The sequence below is a fragment of the Periophthalmus magnuspinnatus genome, chromosome 6 (assembly GCF_009829125.3).
Source record: "Periophthalmus magnuspinnatus isolate fPerMag1 chromosome 6, fPerMag1.2.pri, whole genome shotgun sequence".
Lineage (NCBI taxonomy): Eukaryota > Metazoa > Chordata > Actinopteri > Gobiiformes > Gobiidae > Periophthalmus > Periophthalmus magnuspinnatus.
Window position 1 is genome coordinate 16,127,510 of NC_047131.1, and position 22,169 is coordinate 16,149,678.

A 22,169-nucleotide genomic window follows, 5' to 3' on the forward strand; every position below is an offset into this window, starting at 1 on the left:
ATTTTTTTAAACCTGTACTTGTAATTGATTATAATTCTGCCCTTGTAACTGTGATTTCTTACATTTTAAATAATAGAAGTTACCAAATACTGTACCAAGCCCCAACTGTCCGTGCTTTACCGACAAACAGCACCACATCACCTGCTCATGCATACTTTTTACTTTTACTTAAACTGAATTTTGGCAGCAGCACTTGTCTTTGAAATTGAGTATATTTTTAGCCATGTAACTGTACTTTTACGTGAGTACAGATTTTCAGTACTCTTCACACCACTGGTCATGCTCTGGGTTTATTTGGTGGGACAGATTGCATATGGAAATGTAAGAGATAATGCAAAAGATTTTTGGTGAAGTTTTGGACAAGATTGTGCAAAAGATTGTGCAGAAGATTTTGGTGTACTGACATTGTATCATTGTTCAATTCTGATTGAGCCAAAAGCATTTAGGTATATGTAATATATGTTTTTGGTCATATGTGAAATCATTGCAATGTACTTTTACTTTGATTCAAGCAATATTACTAACCACAAAAAAAAACAACAACAACTTTCAATTTGTTTTAAAAAGCTCTGTTAGACATTAATTGTAGGAAGATGAGATGTCATGCCACTAGTTTTCATTGTATGCACTTTTTAAAATAATAAAACTATGTTGATGTTTTGATCACATATACATTTTTTCCATTGACCAGCTTTATAATATTATTTTTACAAAAGCTGAGTACAGTTGGTGCCTGTACCTCAACATCAACATTGGCATTTCCATAGCTTTCAAAGTCAAAGTATACTGCATATACTTTTTTTTAACCAAGGTGACACTAATCACATGATTCCTTCACAGTTATGACCCAATACAATCATTAAATATTTACTGAAGACTACATATAAAATGAGGCAGCAGAGCAATGGTGCAATAGGATTAGGAATAAAACCAGTATGAATATGGTTTAGTTTATGTTTGTATAGAACCCAGCCACTAAAATGGTGTAGGAATGTAGTATTTGAGTAAATATTCAGTAATAATTAGAGGTAGTTGCCAATATCACACAAAGTAGTAGTACAAAAATACTTAAGTAAGGATAAAAGGTTTAGCCTCATTGTATAGCATATTTATCCCTAATAGAGATGTGAAATATCCTGGTTTAAATCTGGTAGTACTTCAAAAGCCAAACATTTTCTTGGAGTATTTGAGAAAAAGTTATTTGAAAAACTGCAACACATTTACAACATTTAGCCTCCCTTTCTTCATTTACTTGTATGTTCTTTACTAAAATATCTTACTACAATATAATATCAAACTAATTCATTGCTATCCTCGTGGTTTATTTTGCGTAAATCACATAGAAGCGGACTGGATGTTACGCGTTTTACCGAAAGGTGGCGACATTTCCAAACAGAGCAAGGAGCAGGGCGCGTGGCTCTCCTCTAATGTCCCGTCCTCTCCTCGTCCTCTCCAGCGCTCCCCCGACCACTGCTGCCCGTGCGCTTTGTTTATTCTCTATGTGAGGACAAAAGAAACCATTTATCATTTTTATAATCACGGGTATTTACGAAATATGTGCATGGATCATTACGTTTTCAAGTTATATCATGGACAGTTTTAGTTTTGTTGAAATAAAAAGAAATCCATTCGTCGTAAGTTAATTAATAAATGGGTAATAATTAGGTAAATTGGCTCATCAGAGTAATCCATTCGGTCATGTTTACCTGGTGACGCACAGATGGACTAAGCTCAAAAGTCCAAACAGATCCAAAGCTTTATTAACATTAGCAGCAGCGATACAGCGGAAATGATTGATTTATTTTGATGAATGTTTATGCATAATGATTGATCTGATGTATGTGCGGACATGCTGCCATGGACAGTAACGCGTGCATTTCCCGGGACATGTGCGCGAGGCTCCATGCGCACAGAAGTAATGGCTCTCCTTTCCTTTGTGCGCGCGGAAACGTGTGCATACTAAATGAGAGGAGAAACAGCGGCTGATTTCTTTGGACACTTGACAAACTTTGCTTTCCATCCCGATATGCTAATAAGATCCCGGGGCAGCCGCGCTCATTGGCTGTGCTCCGCTCAATTTCATATTTCAGTTGTGACGTCAGGCTGCCTATAAAACTAAGCAATGCTTTTTAACTCGTCGGCTGACTGATCTCTTAGAAAAAAATCTATCAATCCTTGGGTGGAGTTTTTTCCATTCTCCACAAGGCAACTGCCCTGGACACGTCCGTGAACCTCCTCAATTTGGCGCACTAATCCTAAAAGGAGCCATGAAGTGTTAAATGGTCGAAACAGAGAGCGCTGCGCTCAGACACCTGCACGCGGGGAGAGAGGGAGGAAAGAGCGGCGCTCCAATGCGTCTGTGCAACACAGACTGAAGAAAAAAAACTTATCGACTCGCAAAAGCAACCTGCGCTGCGCAATTAGTGTGAGAAAACACACTTTTCCTTCGGTTTTGAAGAAAATAAATAAAGAAATCAAGCTGGCTCAGTGCGTGTCTCAGCAGCCTACTTTGACAGGTGCTCCTCACCCCCTTTGGAGGACTGTCAACAGCAAGAGGATGGCATCAGAGCTGGCAATGAGCAACTCCGACCTGCCCACCAGTCCCCTGGCCATGGAATATGTTAATGACTTCGATCTGATGAAGTTTGAAGTGAAAAAGGAGCCGGTGGAGCCCGATCGCAGCATCAGCCAGTGCAGCCGCCTGGTCGCCGGGGGATCCCTGTCTTCCACCCCGATGAGCACGCCTTGCAGCTCGGTTCCCCCCTCTCCAAGTTTCTCGGCGCCCAGTCCGGGATCAGGGAGCGAGCAGAAGGCGCACCTGGAGGACTTCTACTGGATGAGCGGCTACCAACAGCAGCTGAACCCCGAGGCTCTGGGTTTTAGCCCGGAGGACGCCGTAGAGGCGCTGATCAGCAGCAGTCACCAGCTCCAGTCTTTCGATGGCTACGCCAGGGGGCAGCAGTTTGGAGCTTCGGCCGGCCCGGGGGGCGCCATGGCCGGGGAAGAGATGGGCTCAGCGGCCGCTGTGGTGTCCGCTGTTATAGCAGCCGCAGCGGCTCAGAATGGGACTCCTCACCATCACCACCACCATCACCACCACCACCCGAGCGCCCACCATCCCGTGTCCGGTACGCAGCCCGGCGGAGCCGCGGGGAATCACTCGCACCTGCGCCTGGACGACCGTTTCTCGGACGAGCAGCTCGTCACCATGTCCGTCCGGGAGTTGAACCGGCAGCTCCGCGGGGTCAGCAAAGAGGAGGTGATCCGGCTCAAACAGAAGAGGAGGACGCTAAAGAACAGGGGCTACGCGCAGTCCTGCCGCTTCAAGCGGGTACAGCAACGGCACGTGCTGGAGGGCGAGAAGACGCAGCTGCAGCAGCAGGTGGACCACCTCAAAGCGGAGATCTCGCGGCTGGCCAGGGAGCGGGACGTCTACAAGGAGAAGTACGAGAAGCTCATCAGCACCGGCTTCCGAGAGAACGGCTCGGCCAGCGACAACAACCCGTCCTCCCCGGAGTTTTTCATGTGAGTCCCACGCGCGCCCAAAGTTTACAGCGCGAGCCCCAGCAGGCACACGCGCAGCTGCATACACTTTACTTCGTATTTGGCTAAAAAAGGGAACAAAAACGTCTCTTTTTTTTTTACCTATTCCACTGTTTGGTGTCCGACTCAGGGCTGTAATAAGACGCGATCAAACGCAGCGTTAGGAAGTGGATCCTGGAGTTTCACAAGTTACAGAAAAGTTACCAAAATTATTTAAAGCGTATTTTTTGTTTTTGTGCACCTGACACTTACATTAGAGACATTGCTCTTAAATGTGGCACGTAAGTGTTTTGTCCTGGTCTGGTGTCCGTGCGCAATGACGCTTCATCTAAAGTTTATTGTAAATTAAACGTCATCCGGAGAAACTTTTATTTAAATGTCTTGGATTATGTTTGTGTTGAGTGTTTTGGAACTAAAAGATGAATCTCATCCCATGTCATTCATCGTGTGTGTCCCATAAGCGCCATGTGGCTGTGGGACAGAGCGTGGAGCTGCTGTGGACTTGAGCCATGCGGGTCATGTGCGGCCAGTGCGCTCCATCCTGTGTCCCCTGTGCGTAACGACTGTCACCTCACGGGCATGGCTCAGTTACATCACACTTATGCTTTTATTTATAAACCTTGTAAAGCTTTGTCTTCATGTCATGCTCTCATGGACTCTGACATTTTATCCACTTTAAATGAGCTGAGACAAACAGCCAGAGCAGTACCAGAAACTCTCCAATTTACGCTCAGATTCAATGGAACAATATTCAACAAGTGTTACGCAAATTCTAATCTGACCTTCATCAACATGTCTTTCAGAAGAGACTGTTTGTCATGAAAAGGCTGTTGTATAAAATGTACTTACGCTGCCAATGCACCCTCACTGTTTGGGAATTTGTGACTGGGCGCTGCTGTGTGAGAATAATTAACCCGAGTACCTTCAGCCATCCTCTGTCATGGTTTCATACAGAGCCAAACGCATCATGGACTATTGAATGATTATGCCATTCAAGAATAAACGTATCTGAACAGAAACGTCTATTCAACGGTTTCATTTTATTCTTTTTTCTTTTGCATGCCTTTGTATGTGTCTTATAAACCGCACAATGTAGACACATAGTACATTTTAAACAGAAATTAAATATGTATGTAAAAAACTGAAATCATAAGTTCGTCTTAAAATTACACGCAACACTCCAGGCGAAGGATCAAATTGATTTACACATAAAACTGAGTTAAACCACGAATCGATTTTAGCCTAAATTAACATATTTATATTTTTTGCAATACAGTATAATTTACACTTCATTGACACTACTGATTTACCCCCGAATAAAACAAAACAGGCATGTCTAGGTTTGTTGTTACGCGCAATTACGCACAGAATATGATTTGGTTTGCAGCTTTAAAGACATGATTTTTGACATTGATACCTGACAGACAAGTGCAGCAGGTGTCCAAAGCTCACGGTAGATGATTGATTTTAGAGCAAACACGTTTTTTCCTCCTTTGCTGACAGCGCAGGCCACTTGTTGAACACTGTCAGGAGAAAGTAGAATTTAAAATCGAACAAGAAAAAGTCTATTGAAATATAATCTGACATTGACAAATACACCCAATTAAATAGCGGTGGAAATATCTTTACACTATTATTATTATTTATTTATTTTGCAGACAGACTTTCCCGTTTAAAAAATCCCGTTATTAATTTCCGGTTTGTAAAATTAGCTGAGAATTCTGGGAAAATATGGAACCATTTAAGCTAACACGCACGTGCTCTTACAAACTTAGACAAATCTTTTAAAAACGTTGGTGAATCGTTATTAATTATTACTGTGAAAGTATTTGCTGTCAATACGCTATAAAAGCGTAAATATGACTTCGGCCTTTCGCAATTTTTGATCACAATTACAATTTTTGAACCGTTTAGCCCTGGCGTCCGTGTCACCGCGTTAAAATGAGAAGCAGAACACTTTTTTTTTTTTTTTTGCCACTTCTTTCATGCATTTCCAGAATCAAAATCTCTGCTTGAAGGGTAAGTTTCCGAACTGACAAAACACTCACTGCTACTTCTACTGTTTTAACCTCCTCCTCCTCGTGCGTAATGCAGTCACCTGTCCCTGTCCAAAGATACCCGATCAGGACACGGACACAAAGATAGAAAAGAAGACGGCGATGGGACCAGACAAGGGTGGGAGAGAGGGAAAGAAAGAGGGAGTGAAAAACGTGAGAGAGGGAAAGATAACTGGCGTGCCTCCGTCTATTCCCGCTGCTGCTTTCGGGATGATAAACGATCAGCGATGCGTCCTAGCTCGGAGCGGAGAGGGCCTTTTAGTGAGCATGTGTCCACTAATTTATGGCCCCCGCTATCTGATTAGGTCAATATAGCGCGCTATTTAATTACATTTGTGTTCTAACCTATAGGACTGGAGATGCCATTCTTCTTATTCGCCTTGGCATACAGGTGGTTTTGTGCGTTGCAGGGGCCTAAGTTTCCACATACTTTTAGATGAGAGAAGAAAAGGAGAGGCAGGAATTATTTGCAGTTTTAAGTAGGGATAAAGTGCATTTAAAAACACAAACTCCAGTCTAAGTGTAAGCAAACCTTTATCTCCAGCTTATCAACCATTCTAATATAATTATTCATTCATTCACTGTCAGGCTAAAATCACATTTCGAAACATATGTAAGTTCAGTGTTATTAATGACATCACATATCACTTGTAGTTGCTCATTTGCTCTTTTAACAATGCAAAATTACATATGCATATAAACCTAATCTCAGTGCTATGAACCATTCCATTGTAATTATTCTTTTGCATTTTAAGGAGGTAAAACATGCTTAAATGTATCCATCAGTAACACACTACATGTTAGAAATCTCACAATAGCTCAACTCCATTTAAGTTTTTATAATAATGCAAAAATCACATTTCAAATACACTTTACTCTTAGTTGCAAACCTTAATGTCCAAGTTGTATATCACTCCTTTGCAATAAAATTCGCCCTTTTCAGACTACGAAAATCACATTTCAAAATACACTTTACTCTTAGTTGCAAACCTTAATCTCTAAACTATGAATCATTTCTTTGTAATAACATTTGCTTAAAAAAATCACATTCCATAGCATACTCAAGTCTTCGTAATGCATGCCTTAATGCACTCTCAATATTAATATTAATCATATCAGTGTAATACTATATACACATCGACTGGCAGGAAGTGATCAGTGTCCATTGGTCCCGTGATTAGGTTATTAAAGATAATGCAGTTGTCCGCTGTCACAATATTGGACTCTTGCCTTTCAGGTCAACTATGGGAAATCACTTTGAAATGTATCAGCATTGGCAGATGAATCAACACAGCAGCGCGCGGTCTTTTAATGCTGTCTGAATGAACAGGACAAAAGCATGCGTGCATGGGTCAGTCCAGGGCTCGATAAGTAGCAGGAATTGTCTTCTATATGACCTTGAGGGAAAGGAGGAGAGTATGAAGGTAATGCATAGGATCTACAGGAAAGCTTGCAAAATAGAAGGTGCTGATTTGAGAAAAATAACTAATTGCAATTTTTCTGACAAGCGGTTCGATTTGTGATTTATGTTTTAATAGTAGGATACTGTTCAAAATTCACATCTTAAAACAGAAGAACTGACAAAAAGATTGAAATATCAACTGGCAAAGTAATATAAGAATCACATGTATTTCAGAACATGTTTGTACAGATCTTAACTACAGGGCTAGTGTTTTTTATGCAGAATAAGATTAGCTAATTGTATCCATTCAAATTTGATTTGATTGCAGTTAAGTCTGCAGCTCTACTTTTGAATAGTAAAAATAGATTGTAGATTTGCAAAGTTGAAGTTTGAAAGTTTGACAGCACAACGCGATATGGCCTAAAACTTTCATCACAGTATAAATAAGAAGATTGGTGATAGCAGTATAATGACAATATAACCGCAAAATACTTAATTGTTGTGTTTAGAAGATTTCGAAGAACTTTTTTTATGATATGTTGCTAACTTGTTGTCTTTAATAATGACAGAGAAATGACAGATCTCACACCATCTCATGCAATTTCTATCCGCCTTGCATCTGAGTGCATGCAGTTGTAGTCAAAGTATAATCAAAACTGCAAAGTGAATTGTTACAAATTGCAAACGTTAAAATCTGCACTGGACTGGGTATTCTGTCTCCATCTTGTAAAAGCTGCTAACCCTGTACTTAAGCACTCTACAAAAATGTTCTGAAATGGGACTATGTATCAGTTTAGCGGTTTGTTTTTCAGTTTTCATCATTTCAACATTAATGCCACTGAATTTAACAATTGATTTTAAAAGAAAATTCTAACCGCATTTGAAATATTTGAAATTCTTCCAAAATGTTTAAACCTTATTTCTAAGTTAAATGTAGCGCAAAGCACATCCCATTTAGTGGCTATACATGTAAACAGTTTTCAATTTGTGCACCAGCAAAATTTTAAAACATAAAACTTATTTGTCTTTTTTCATATTATTAAAAAGCCAATAATTTACCCTATTATTTTGATTTAATCTTTTAATTTCATTCAATCTTATATCTGTTTTCCTTTCCTCCTCTGCCTGCCCCTCTTGTCCCAAATGACACATCCCCAGAAGGGTTAAAACCACATTCAAACTGCTACACGCCCGCTATTTTCTCCTCACCCACTCGATCCGCATTTGCATCACCTCGGCAGCCATAAACATTTACATTTAAAGCGATTTAAATCAGGCACGTTGATGTTCCTCCGAAACCCGTCCATCATTCCCCACCCTTACAACGCAATGGGGGGGCTACGTTCTATGCTCCCTCCCCCCTCTTCTTTTGCCTTCTCCATCCTATTGTCTTGCATTGTCCTAAGTTATATGTAATTTACTTGGAAAGATAGTAATTTAACTTGTCCGGGCCAGTTGCGTTAGGGTTTGTGTATGCGTAACTATAGAATGAGGTCTCCCTTTCTCTCCCCTCGCTTCTTGACTGAGTGTCTGTGTCTCATTGGTTTTGCATGGTGAATTTGAACAGCATAGAGGCATGGAGGGGAGATAATGTAATTGTGTACTGACTGACGGAGACTGTATTTATGTGTATACTGGGACATGTAAGTGTCTTGTGTTGTCGGGGATTGAATTTGCATGGCCGATGTTGGATAAAGGGTAATTGGTTTTGATGTTGTATAGGGCTGGAGGGGTGTGGAGGAATGTTAAATTGTGATTTTGATTTTCAAGATTATGGGGATGATTTGAGATTTTTGGGGGAAATTAAGATCGAGTTCACAGTGTATGTTTTAAGCACGTCAAGTAATGTTTGCATTGATAGAAAACTGATTTAGGATGAACAGCTAGACTAAACAAATCCCATGCATTTCAGAACATGTTTGTAAAGAGACTGAAAACTACAGAGTATACTAACTAATTTTAGGGTGTATTTTAGTTCTATGGGGTATAACTGCTAATGTTACCTTTTATTCTTTTGAAAATGCCATATTTCCCGAAAACAACGTATCAACATGTTTTATAAGTTTCAGTTTAGTTTTTTAATGCTATGAGTCTCCCCTTTCTTTGCTCCCCGCCACGTCACTCCCCCTTCAGAGTGTTATCACAACACAATCAGTGAGCACCACGTTAATGAAACTATTGCACGTTGTACACAGCAACTTCACAAACCTGATGCACTTTTGTATTATTATTATTTTAACTTATGTATTATTATAATTATGCAGAATTGATGTGTTGGAGCATGACGTAGGCTTGTGGGTTGAGCAATGACAGAAAGTTACAGCTAGCCATAAGGAGGGTTCAAATAGTGCCCTGGAGAGATTGCTAAATTACTGAAATTTTCATGGGTGACGTCTAAAATCTCTTCAGGCAGGATTTTACATAATACCCCCTCTTTAATGACTCGGAGTCACATTTTGATTGCGAGTCAGGCCTAGTTGTCATCAGTGACTATAGCACTTCAGTTTTTGTAAATATCCTCTGCATTATCATAGATCCACATTTACAGAACATCGATTTTGTATTTTAGAAAATGATTTGAGCCCATGTTTTAACTAGTACAGTGTGAATTCATAAAATTTAATTATGGTAAATTTTCAGTTTAAAGACACATCATTACAATGGATATCTGTGCAAAGGAGGATTTGCATTAAAGTTTTTGATATGTTTAGGTTAGAGGTTTACAATTTTATATCGCTTACAAAAAAATCTAAATCAACATTTCACAAAAACTTGATCAAGACCAAAACTAGATTACATTTTGACTAAATGATTTAATAATTATTAGTGGCATAAAGTAGTTTTGGCATAAAAAATAATTTTAATTTGAAAAGTTGCTTGTAGGCATGTTGTAATATACATCAAAGTAATCTGGCGGCAGTATGCGTTCCTCCCTCTCCCCCCCCGTTCCTGAATGCGTTTTGGTGCCGTGTCGCCCCTGTTTGTCACTCAGCCTCTCAAACACACATTGATCCAGAGCCAGGCAAGGTGACCCCCCCCCCCTTCCCTTCCGCTCCCACCACCCGCCCCCACCCTGGCCTCTGGAACCTGGGAGACGTATCTAGGCATCCAGCCGTCCTCACCGCTGCATGTCGGGCCAGTGCATGTGGACTTGCTGAACCCCTGTCCTCCCTTTCCCTCTCTCTCCCTCTGATGTTTTAGTATAAGTAAACATGATTGTGCACATACTACGGTGGAGCCGGAGAGAGGGACAGAGGAGTGAGAGAGACAGAGGGATGTGGAAGGAGGAGACAGAGAGAGGGAGAGAGACAAGGAGAGACCAAAGTTGAGAGAGAAAGATCAAGGCAGAGGAGAACAGAGAAACAGAGTGCAGAGAGAGAGAAATGAAAGAAGAGACAGAAGGGGAGAGAGCGGAAGAGAAGGAGTGAGAGGCATAGCATGGGATAGGAGGGGAGAGAGATAGAGCGGGAGAGGAGGAGAGTAGAGAAAGAGGGAGGAGAAACAAGAGACAAAGCGAGATGGAAGCAGAGAGTGGGAGAATAGGAAAGAGACAGAGTGGGAGGGGAGGAGAGAGACAGAGTTGGAGAGGAGGAGAGAGGTAGAGAGCAAAGAGAGAAGCAGAGAGTGAGAGGAGAGAGAGGCAGAGAGCAGGAGAGGAGAGAGAGGCAGGGAGAGGAGGGGAGAGAGAAGCAGAGAGCGGGAAGGGAGAGAGGCAGAGAGCGGGAGGGGAGAGAGACTGAGAGAGAGCAGCAGAGAGTGGGAGAGGAGGAGAGAGAGAAGCAGAGAGCAGGAAGGGAGAGAGGCAGAGAGTGGGAGGGGAGGGAGACTGAGAGAGATAGGCAGAGAGCGGGAGGGGAGAGAGACAGAGAGAGCGGCAGAGAGTGGGAGAGGAGGAGAGAGTAGCAGAACACAGGAGGGAAGGGGAGAGAGAGAGAATGGCAGAGAGCGAGGAGAGAAGCAGAAAGCGGGAAGGAAGGGGAGGAGAAGAGAGGATCAGAGGGAAAGACGGAGAGAGGGAGGGAGGAGAGAGTGGGTTAGGGTCCCCGGGTTGGCCCCTGTGTGAAGCCGATTACAGCTCTGTGCTCACTAAAGCCTCTTTGTAGCCTGGCTGTGGATTGGGGCCAGAGGACTCACACTTCACCTGATTTCTGTCGAAGTTTCCAGGAAGACCGCAGATTTAGGACAGATTTAACTACAGGCCTTATTCATGTGTGGAAGGAAAATACATATGTGACAAACTAGAAGCTGTTTGAAAATGGGTGGATTTTTTAAATTACGAACCTAACATGGAATGATCCACAGTAATGATATTTTAATTTGTGTACATTTTGGGCATTATTTTATAATAACTACACCTTAATTAGTCTTAATAAAACGTGAAGATTAATGATTCAGGCATAGTGACTTAATACACCAACTCCTAACCCCTGCTTTATTAAGGTGTAGTTGTTACAAAAAAAATAAAAATAAAATTCCAGGATGCACTAAATATTAAGGGTGTAAGAATTCAGTTCAAACCACGATCTATCTAATTGGGTGCATCAAATCGCATGAAAACATCATCATAATTATTCTTATTGAGAAGACATTTTGAGCCAAACTGTCTTCATAAAACTAATTTAAATACGTACACACCTACCAAATATGCTGATTTATTTTTTTGTGAATTTGAGATTAAGTTATTGTATTGCAAATACAATTAAAAGCATAAAAGCATATATATATATATATATATATATATATATATATATATATATATATATATATATGCTATATATATTTTACTTCCTAAAACAGCTTTACTCTAGTGTGAGTGTGTGTTGGTTTTAATCCCATGATACTGTTTTTTTTACATACTTCCATAGCTGCCTTATGAACCCCTTTAGTCATTTATTTAACCTTGTGATGAGTAAAAATGTTGTGTGTCTTTTTCAGGACGTCGAGAAAATTCCTCCATCTGTGATAGAGAGCCTGCACATCCCACACTCTGAGGTAACTTTAAAACCATTTATTATATACTATATGAATGGTGTTATTAGTAAGGGTGCACTATGTAACTTTTCTGCAGTGCAGTACGTGCTTGTCTCCATGAATACATTGATTTGCAACATTGGCATTCAACTCGTCACTCTTTCATTTATTGGGTATTTTCATAGCTAAAAGAGACCTTTAAAAACATGCATTATTATTGTGATTGAGCTTGCCTCTCCACAGACTTTACCTGTAACTTGGCCTGGTGGCTCCTCTTGCTTGTTTCCATGAATATAGACATGTTTAATGTCATACTGTGGAACAAATTGAGACCAGATTATTGGGTTACATTGTGCACCTTTTAAAAATCCAGTTAAGTTTTTTTTTTGTGTCTGGATATATACAAAACAAACTTGCACAAATAAGAGTATTATAGTAATGCATACAGTGTATAAAATATACTTTGATATACTTTGAATACTTATCCCTTCTGCTGCTTTGTGATGGAGGCTCTTGTTGTGTTTGGAGATTGTGACAGCGTTTGACAGACATCAGTGACGTGGGCCTGACTCTGACCTTTGACCTCTGACCCCTGTCCTGACCTCGTGACCTCTGCGGCCACTCTGCGCTCCTCTCTGCACACCGCCTTGCTGCCTCTGCACACTGTACGCTTGCATTAGAGCCGGCTGATGTGACGAGGGCTGACAGTTTGATGGTTCTCATGCTCCGGTGTCAAAAGTGAGAAATCAAAATGGCTTTTTCAAACTGCTATGGCTGTCCAAAAAGAAGCAGAAATGTATGTGTTACACCCTAGATACTGTATATGTTTAAAATGTAATATTTTAACATATATCAAAATGAAAGAGAGCAAAGATGAAGCTGCTGCTTTTTATCCTATCCTTTTTAAATTTTAAATCTAAATTCAAGTCTAATACTATGAAAGGCATTAACAAATATGAAAAAAATATGGAAATGATGTTCATAGAAATATTATTGTTTGCGATTTGTTATTGTGGGCCAGTCCCTCACAAGAAACTGTAAGGACTAAATCCTGCTGTGTGTAGGCTACGACATTACACCGTTTTATAGATACAAATACATCCGCATTGATTAGCGTTGATAGTGTCTCATGTCAATTTTGAAAACTCATCGTATCACTGAAATTTAACATGGGGATATCCTGACATTTTTTATACTGTCATTGGAGGAAAAACAATCCACTGAGAATAGTTATAAATAATACCAACTACCAAATGTTATAATAAACCGATCTTGTCTGTTAAGGAGTGTATGCGTGCTGTAGGGAGCCAGAGAAAGTGTGCGTGGCAGGAAGTGCAGTCAGCGTGAGGCTCCAGGAGCAGACAGAGACAGAGGGTAACCAGAGGCAGCCAGTGACCTTCTGTGCAGGAGATCGAAGCCTTTATTTAAAGGCCTGGTCAATGCTGATGCTGCTGAGGTATCAGCCTGTGAGCCAGGCCAGCCATCGCCAGAGTAATACTACCCCTCCCCCTCTACCCCTCCTGCCTTGCCCCTCTGCCTACCCCCTCCTTGCCCCTCATCCTCCCTCTGGCCTGCTCAGGTTTGGGTGTGCTGTGGCCACCTCCACTCTCCCTTCACACCGCAGGCCTGGACACTCCAAAGTCCTACCTCAGCATCAGCTAATTTTACAGTACAGCCGGCAGAATGCTGCTGTCCTCATGCCTCAGCACTGAGCACATGCTTGTTTTGCCTTTTAATACGCGCACTCCATCACTGTCTGCTCTCCCTAACGTTGACTAATTATACGGAGCAAGTGGGCCTGAACAATATATCAAAAATTATCTTTGCATCACAATATCAACAGTCACAATCTTCCCCAGAAATGCTGGGATCGCACTTATCTTTCATGTTGTGGACGCTGCATGCGGAGATTAGTTCATACAGACCCTTTACTTTTGACGTGGCTTTTAGACAAAGAAATAAGAAGTGGTTCTGAACTAACAGTATATCATATTTGAATAGTTTCTTCCAAGTGAAAGGAGGAGGAGCAGTATTTTTGTGTATGGCGCGCTGGTCATGGTCCTGGTAGTGCAGGGGTTACAGTGGAGGATGAAGGCTGAGGCAGGACACCTGCTCGGAGCTGCTCCAGGACACCTGCAGCCTTCAGCACTTTCTCCCATCCCCACCTCAGAGGTCACAGACAGGAAGGGGAGGGGTGGAAGAGGGTGTGGAGGGACAGTGCTGGGGGAGGGGCAGGATAGGGGGGGTAGAAGGGGGCTACGATGAGGGAGGCTAGGATTTGATCCTGGTCTAAATGTAAATATAATTTTTGAGGTGAGTGCAAAGCAGAGGGCTCACAGCAGGATGCCTGTCTGTGTAAGATCATGTGAAGAGTAAGGACAAGCTAACGCACTTATCACAGGCTACACGTACGTTTAGCTCAGCGCTGACATTATTTATGTTACCATAACATATGTATTTTTTGTGTTTAGATTATTGACTCTCTAGTGATTTTCTAGTCCTGTTAAGGCAAGTGTCTTGGCCAACAGCACAATAACAGTTTGTTCATGGACGAGGTATGAAGTAGCTGTCCTTTGGATATAGGCGAATGCTTAACACTCTACAAATGTCCTGTAATGTGGAGAAAAAAGGTGGAAACAGCCCAGACTGTGCTGTCAGCTGTTTCTGGAGCTGAGACTGATATGTCAGGTATCATATTTGTATAGAATCCACATGGTCATATAGAATATATATTATGTGAAATGTTGTGCTGAACATGAGACAGCAGGATTATATTAGTGATGATGGGAAATGTCTTGATGTCATGACCTGGACAGACTCTGCTTTTAGGGTCACTCACATCAGTTTATATGTGACACACATAACATTACAGAAAATATATTTCTCAGAAATTGGCTATTGGCTATCCAATTTTTGGAACCATAGCTAAATTTAGGTGTATTGTACATACAAACTGGATAGCCTCCCTGTAGTTTGATAATCAGACATTAGACCTATAATGATGTGTTTAGTGGTTTCTAGAGTCTCTGTGTGCACAATTTTTACTTTGTGTGGAAACAATCAAATGAAAATAAATAAAATAACAGCCATATATAACCTGCCCTACACACCCTATCAATACAACTAGTGATGTCCTGATTCGATACTGTTTTTGGCATCGGCTGTCGATCTAGGCATTTTTAGAGCTTGGATCGAGTTTGGTAAATCTATCCGGTGAATTGGTGGTGAATAGATACAGATGGCCGATACAATGTGTTGAGTCCTCTACACACAGTTGTTGCTGCAAACGCTGCAGCTAACGCCCAGAGTAGCCTAAACATAGACTGAGGAAGGGTCTAACGCCGCTAAAAACATTAGAGATAATATTTGTTTTACCTTTGCAATGTCTTCATGGAGCCGTAAAAGTGAAAACGGAACTACAATAAAAACAAATCGGGCAGAGGAGCAGAGCTTAATGCCCGAACTTGTTTACGTATGTTAAGTAGCCATGTGCTTCGGGTAAGCATCTCTTCTTTTTACAGGCCTCTAACATAAATAATATGATGAAAATACGTTGCCTATAGAAACAGAGGTTAAAACATCGCCTAATTACTAAGTCGCTATGTTGTGAAGCTGCTGTGTGTGGAGGGGCTTAAGACATTATTTTATAATATTACAACAAATTATTAGGCTATTTTTAAGTAAGCCTTTTTTATATCTGGTAATATTTTTTATTAAACTGGGGCAAAATTCACCATGGACTGCTTAATTATTTATAAAGACAGTCTAAATTATGTAAATAAAATCAATAAAAAGTTTGGTATTGGGATGAGTTCAGGATTGGATCGGTATCGGGAATTGCAAATATTTAAAAATTGGATTGGGAGCCAAAAAACTGGGTAGGGACATCCCTAAATACAACTGAGTGTGAAGGCACCTTATAGACAAAGCCTGGGTGATTTCACTTAGTCAGACCTGCACAGTGACATGCGTGGAGCTTTGGTACAGTCTACGTTCTGGAAACAGTCTATCTCCAGCCTGACATCCTTCACTGGCCTGACTATATATAACTGCACATAGCCAGTGTCTGCTTGAGTGTTCTGTCTGCTGCTGCCCAGTGCCACTCGTTACTCAGGCAGCATCACTCCATCCCCACACATTAAATGACAGACAGACTGCTCATTATATTAGGCTAAAACTATTCTACTGTGAAGCTACTGGTGTTGTCAACAATAGAAAAATGTATATCTAATGTTGTGAAATTTTATGCAGAATTAATAATGCAGATTTGCTTTATTACAACCAAGGGCAACAGTATAAGTACAACTACTAATACTACTATTACTATTATTTCTATTAACTACTACTTCTGCTACTACTGCTACTACTACTTTTACTAGTGATAGACAGAGCGATACCAAATGTTGATTTCAATATTGACTGTGGTATTGAAAAGTATTCAGTGCTTAAAAGTTCTTCAAGAATTGCACTTTCCTTTGCTAAAATTCTACTAAATATTTGAAAGACACAACACTATTTATAATTTAGTAGCTTGCCATAGTATTATTTGAAATAGAAAGAGAAATCACTGGCCCATCTAACTATTAATGCTACTACAAGCCTACCACCAGCACTAGCCTACTATTACGAGAGTTTGACCAATATGGGCTTTTAATTTTGATTATTTTCCCCACGTTATATGATTTCAAATGACTGCAAACGCATCAACCAACCTGTTTTACTACAAAATGGACACAAGAGCTGTATAGTCACGCTTTGTGCAGTGTCCTGTTTGCACTAAAGCGTCCTGTATATTCTTTAGGTATATTCCCCAACAAACAAGCAAAGAATTACATCAAATTTGTTGGTTGAATAAAAAATAAAAAAATTTAATAAATTAAAACAAACAGGAAATCACGATATGCAAAATATGAAAGAATTATTTAAAATAATTTAGTTAATTCTTCCCTTTTAAGTTACAAGCTGAAAAATTGCAATTTCAAGTTTTTTTTTTTTTATCCAGACGCATTCACCCTTGCACCTCGAGGCCCTACCCCTGAACACAAATCCTGTTCTTTTTAACTTATGCTAATACACAATTTATCTGCTCATTTCGGTTGTTTAAGCATAATTTGTGTTGTTTTATTCCATGCGACAGGCTTTAATGTATTCAGACGCAGGGTTAGCTCGGGGGCCTTCCTCTTAGCCGTTAGCGCGTTAGCTCTTTTTGTCGTGCACACAAACATGATCTGAACTCACGGCCCCTCTAGCGCATACGCCACTTCAGTCTGTGAGGGGAGTTAGCAATGGAGATGTTAACATGGCGCTTTGCTAACACTCCGCGGGAATGTACATGTGAAGCTTGCGGCGCATGACTTAGTCAAAGTTACAAGTCTTGCAGGCGCAGAGATCAAGAGTAACAAAAGAGCTTTTCATATGTATTGTGTGCGTTGCTTTGCTCTTAGTGCTAGTCCTGGTTCAGACCTGGTTTGGTCTTGGTATAGATCTGCTTAAGGATTTTGCAAGGGCCCGGTGACACAAGATCAAAATTCTAAACGATTTCTCATCCCTGTGGAAAGCATTTTTGTTTGATTTGGCACCAGTTGGATTGCACTATATTAGATTACTGAAGAATTTTTTGGCATGTAACCAATATCTGGAGCTGGAAAATGTTAAAATAAGTTGTGGTTTAAGTTCAGGTAAAAGACAAGATTTTGAAATGATTTTTCAGAAATAAATTATATACAGTATTTGCTTTTTGTCTTGTCCTGTAGAATTTGTGTCTTAACTCACCCTGTTATTCAATTTCTTTTGCCTTTTCTTTGTTGTGGTGTTCTAGTTAGTCTTCTGCTTTATTTCTACTTAGACCTTATTTAGTCCTGGTTTAGTCCTTGTTTAGGGCTTGTTTTTGCCCAGATGTTTTTTCTTTTATTAATATTCGGACAAAATCACTACAAATAATGCTTCCTTACATAGTAGTTAGCAGGTTAGTTAGGTTAGTTACACTGCTCTTACTTTTCACTTTATTGGGAAATTTCTCTTCTGCGTTCTATGCCGCTGCTGCAAACTTGTCCAAAGACCCTTATCCACAGACCTTGAGCTGTAGCTTCATGTTCAGGAATACATCACTGTTTTAAATAATGCTTTTGAAACATGTTCATTACAAATACAAATGTGAACTTTTCCACGAATATTCTAAATTTTTATCACAACATAATCTTTCTCCTTTCGGACACGTCTTCACTTCTTCCAGCCCGCCTTTGTTTCTCCCTGTTGTTGCTCCCATCCCTCTCCTGGACTGTCCCGTGTACAAATGTGTCCGCTGCCGCCTCTACATCCATATTAGCGCAGAGGCAGTCCATTCCCTTGCTTCCTGACACGCTCACTTTGGCCGCGCGGCTACTTCAACCCCAGCGCCGGGGCTTTTTAATGGGACATATTTCCTGCGCTCCGGATGCTTCTCCTCCTTGTTAGCTTGATAAATAACCGCGCCGCTCGGAAAGTGCTGAATTTTGGCTTTCAGACGCTATTTTCTGCAGGATGACATTAATTTTAAGTGCTGAAAAGGAGCTAACTAATACAGACAAATAAATAAGGCGCTAGTGGTGGAAGGAGGTTGAGAAGTCGCTAGCCCCCCCTCCCTTCCCTCGCTGCGCATACCTGTAAATATGCAATATGCAAAGTTGCAAAAATAAACAATGCATGAGATGTGATTCAATTATACTCCAGAGAGACAGCGCGGTGTCCGAAAATGTCCCAGTCGTGTTATTAGAAGGCTGGATGTCCCCTAGATGTGCGGTTTTGGCTATAAAAAAATAAGTGGACAAAGTTTCACTAGTGGTGGAATGCTTGAAAGGTGTGTTATGTGCGAGGACAAAAACATGGTGTCTAAATATATGAATGTTTAATATCAAGCATTATTTACTGCTGAAAAGTATGGTGAAAAGTAAGTTATGTAGCTTGAGTGTCCAAAATACAAAATATGCATTCCTGAGCCATGACGCAGTGTAAATGAGACTAAAAACAACAGCTGCTACCTTCAAAGTTGAGTTGCATGAGTGAACTGTAAATTCATTCAATTATTTGTTTTTATTTATACAGAGAGACCCAATGAGAGCACTTGGACTGTTTTTCATGGGCTCTCTGTTCAAAATACAGAAAAAATATAAACAAACAAAACAAATAAGTATATAAGTCCATTTAACACATTAAAATAGGTGTAGGTGTGAGCATAAAAGTTTGTTATTAGATTATTAAATTGAGTGTGTGGCACCAAAGTATCCTATTTTGCTTGTATTTGCAATATATTCCATTTAAGTGAAGCAAAACAGCCAAAAGCCCTTTGTCCCATCTCAGTTCTTGTGCGGCCAGTCCTTAGACTTATACAATCATGTGATCTTGTATTAAATGTTCACTAATATGTTCTGTCTTGTTTGAGTGATATAACCACTGTGGAAAGGCTTTTTAAATTTTGTTGGGAAGTTTGCGCAATGACAATAAAGCAGTTAGGATTTGGACTGTGATAATAACACTCATTACATCGCACATTAATGTAACATCCCTGACAGTATGAGTGTGGTACGAGTGCTGCCTACATATATACATATACAAATATAAGTATCGTATACATCCTCTCAAAAACCATGTGCTTAAATAATACATGCGCAATCATGAGGCCGTTATGGAATGATTTGCTGCCATCATTTGTTGCATTTTTTCTTGTTTCTTTGTCGCATTTCTTACCACATCAGTTGTATCAGTTGTGTTTATCAGTAACTGTGGTTAAAGTTTAGGTAGGGTTGAGATCTGTATCTGTGTTCTGTTTCTCTTAGTACGTAAAATGCTTTATGCTGTGTAAAATATATTATTCTAAAATATAGTATGTTTTTAATTTAATAAAAAAATGACGATAAGAACCATGGAAACAACTACCTTCTTATATCTTTCACATATGTGTTTCTCTGTCATGTTTCAGCAGTGAGAGATGCGGGAGTGGGTGGAGCGAAGTGTTCATTCTGAAACATGTTCTTTGCTTCTTTCAAAATCAGGTGTATTCTCTTTAGTTGTTCCTAGAATTTGTTATCTGCATGTTTCCAGTTTTTTATCCAAAATCTTGGTCAGGAGCATAGCTGGAGGGTTACCACTCAATGTGATAGTAATGAGTGCTTATTGCATTTGATGTAAACAATTGCTTACTGCTTTGGGAACGAATACTTACATCTTCACCAAAAAGCCCACCACATAATCTTTTCTATCCAATGCATTTTCACCACTCATTTCTTCTGTAGCATTTTGCAATGGAAAAGGCATAACTTAAACTTATATTACAGCCAGTGACGGCAGCAAATGCACAATCATAAAGGTGATGTAGTGTGTGCTATAAATAAAGCCACACGTGAGAACATGCACATCACTGCTGAGGGCGCCATGTTCTTTAAGCCGAATATTTTAGCACACGTTCAGCTCTGCATATGATAAAGACACTTGCACGGATCCCTATAGGAGGCTTGTGACTTGCGAACTGTAACATTTTTAAATATTGTGAATGCTAAAAATGTATTTGAGAACTGTAATTTGAGTGTTGGGACTTGTCAAGATGCAAAGTTGGTATAGAACATATACTGCCTCTAGAAAAACATACTGTCTCTGTGGGGTTGATCAATAAGTTAGAGGTTGTAAAGAATAAACATATCAAAGCTTATCAAAAGCCGTTTTTGTTTTATTTAATTAGTCACTAATAGAAATGATCAGGTTCAACATTTGTGAATTTACTTTTAATATTTCTTATCTTAATATTTCTTTAATATCCAAGTAGAGCGTAATCAATTGGAAAATCTGTCTTTTGCCCCACCCCACCCCATTTGTCATTGCGTATGGATTTACAAAATTTTAATTCATCACAATCTCAAAATTTGGCACAAAAGTTAATTTATTTTACCAGCAAAACTTCATGCCCAGTTGATAACTGCTTGACAAACTCCATAGAATCCAAATGTGTTTTAGTATTTATATATGTGGACACCTCCTTACACCAGACTCACTTCCTTGTCAGTATTGATTGCACGTTTTGCCCTTTGCCGTCGCTTGACAAATGCCTTTTATTACTGCCACATTTTTGCTTTTCGTCACTTAACCCAAGCCTTATTTTGCCAAAAGCTTTCCCATTTGATTATATACATTTTAAATTTTTGTCCCGGCCGCAGATGCAATTGAATGGATACTGCGTTGGTTTAATTTGCAAAAGTGTGTTTATCACCGGCTGTCATGTTGCGGTCACATGGCAGCCCGAACCAGTGCTAACAATTAAGGCTGATAAATCACTCATTTACAGGGGAAAGGGGAGGGCCAGAGTGGGGCGTGGGGCTGATAAGACTGGGGGTAGTGGGATAATGAATTTGCCCCTAGCTTGGCAAACATGTACTTCCTATCCATCCTATACTCCTGTCCAATTTGTGTAGACAACTGTTAAATGTTATTGTGCAACCTGCTGCTATTTGCCACTAAAGCAATTGTATTGATTAACAGAATACAGTGAGCTATATGTTTTATATTTTGACCTTTTTTATTATCTGTCTGCTCCCAATTTGGAGACTTATAGTGATGTGACAGATGTTAGGGCTATCACATGCAATCTTGTTCCAATGTTAATTGTGATTAACTAATTGCAAAGCTAGAAGAAGAGCTGTTTGGTGTTGTGCAGCGCAATGAAATCTAAACACAGGTATAAATTTGTGTTTACACACATGTGGTTAAATAAAATTTGAAAGAATGTGTGTTTTTTTTTTTATTTATTTTGAAAAACTGTATATTTTGCCATTGCTGCATAAATAGTAATTAGCAGTTTTCCCACCAAAAGTGTTCAACTCCATTTTCTTACAGACTCGTTTGCAAATCTCTGTTAGATTTAGGACGTACAACTTTCACGTTACCTTGACTCTTGTGATATGGGTATTACGTTGATTTTAGTATAATTTTCAATACAGATTTTGTAATGAAAAGAGGCACTAGACATTTTTCAGCCGAGTGGTGGTCGTGGAGGAGAAAGTTTACAGATTTCCCCTCAGTCTGAGCTCTCATACCTGGAGCGGCGCATGTGAAAGCTTAAACTAACTACCGTATACAGCCCCTCAGCCACCCGCTTTGTCATAAACCCAGGTAAACAAACATGGAAACGCACTGTTTACTGCTGTTGACAAGTGTAAGAAAGGGAAAGGAAA

The 22,169-nt window shown here is 40.1% G+C and overlaps 1 protein-coding gene across 1 annotated transcript in view; it reads left to right on the forward strand.

Moving 5' to 3' along the window:
- Positions 1-2,185: 2,185 nt before the first annotated feature.
- Positions 2,186-22,169, forward strand: part of mafb (MAF bZIP transcription factor b) — a 64,248-nt gene continuing 44,264 nt past the window's right edge. Inside the window, exons 1-2 of the mRNA XM_033968073.2 lie at positions 2,186-3,525; positions 11,938-11,994. Coding sequence (XP_033823964.1) covers positions 2,558-3,525; positions 11,938-11,965 — 996 coding nt within the window. The 5' untranslated portion in view covers positions 2,186-2,557 and the 3' untranslated portion in view covers positions 11,966-11,994. The remainder of the gene's footprint in view (positions 3,526-11,937; positions 11,995-22,169) is intronic.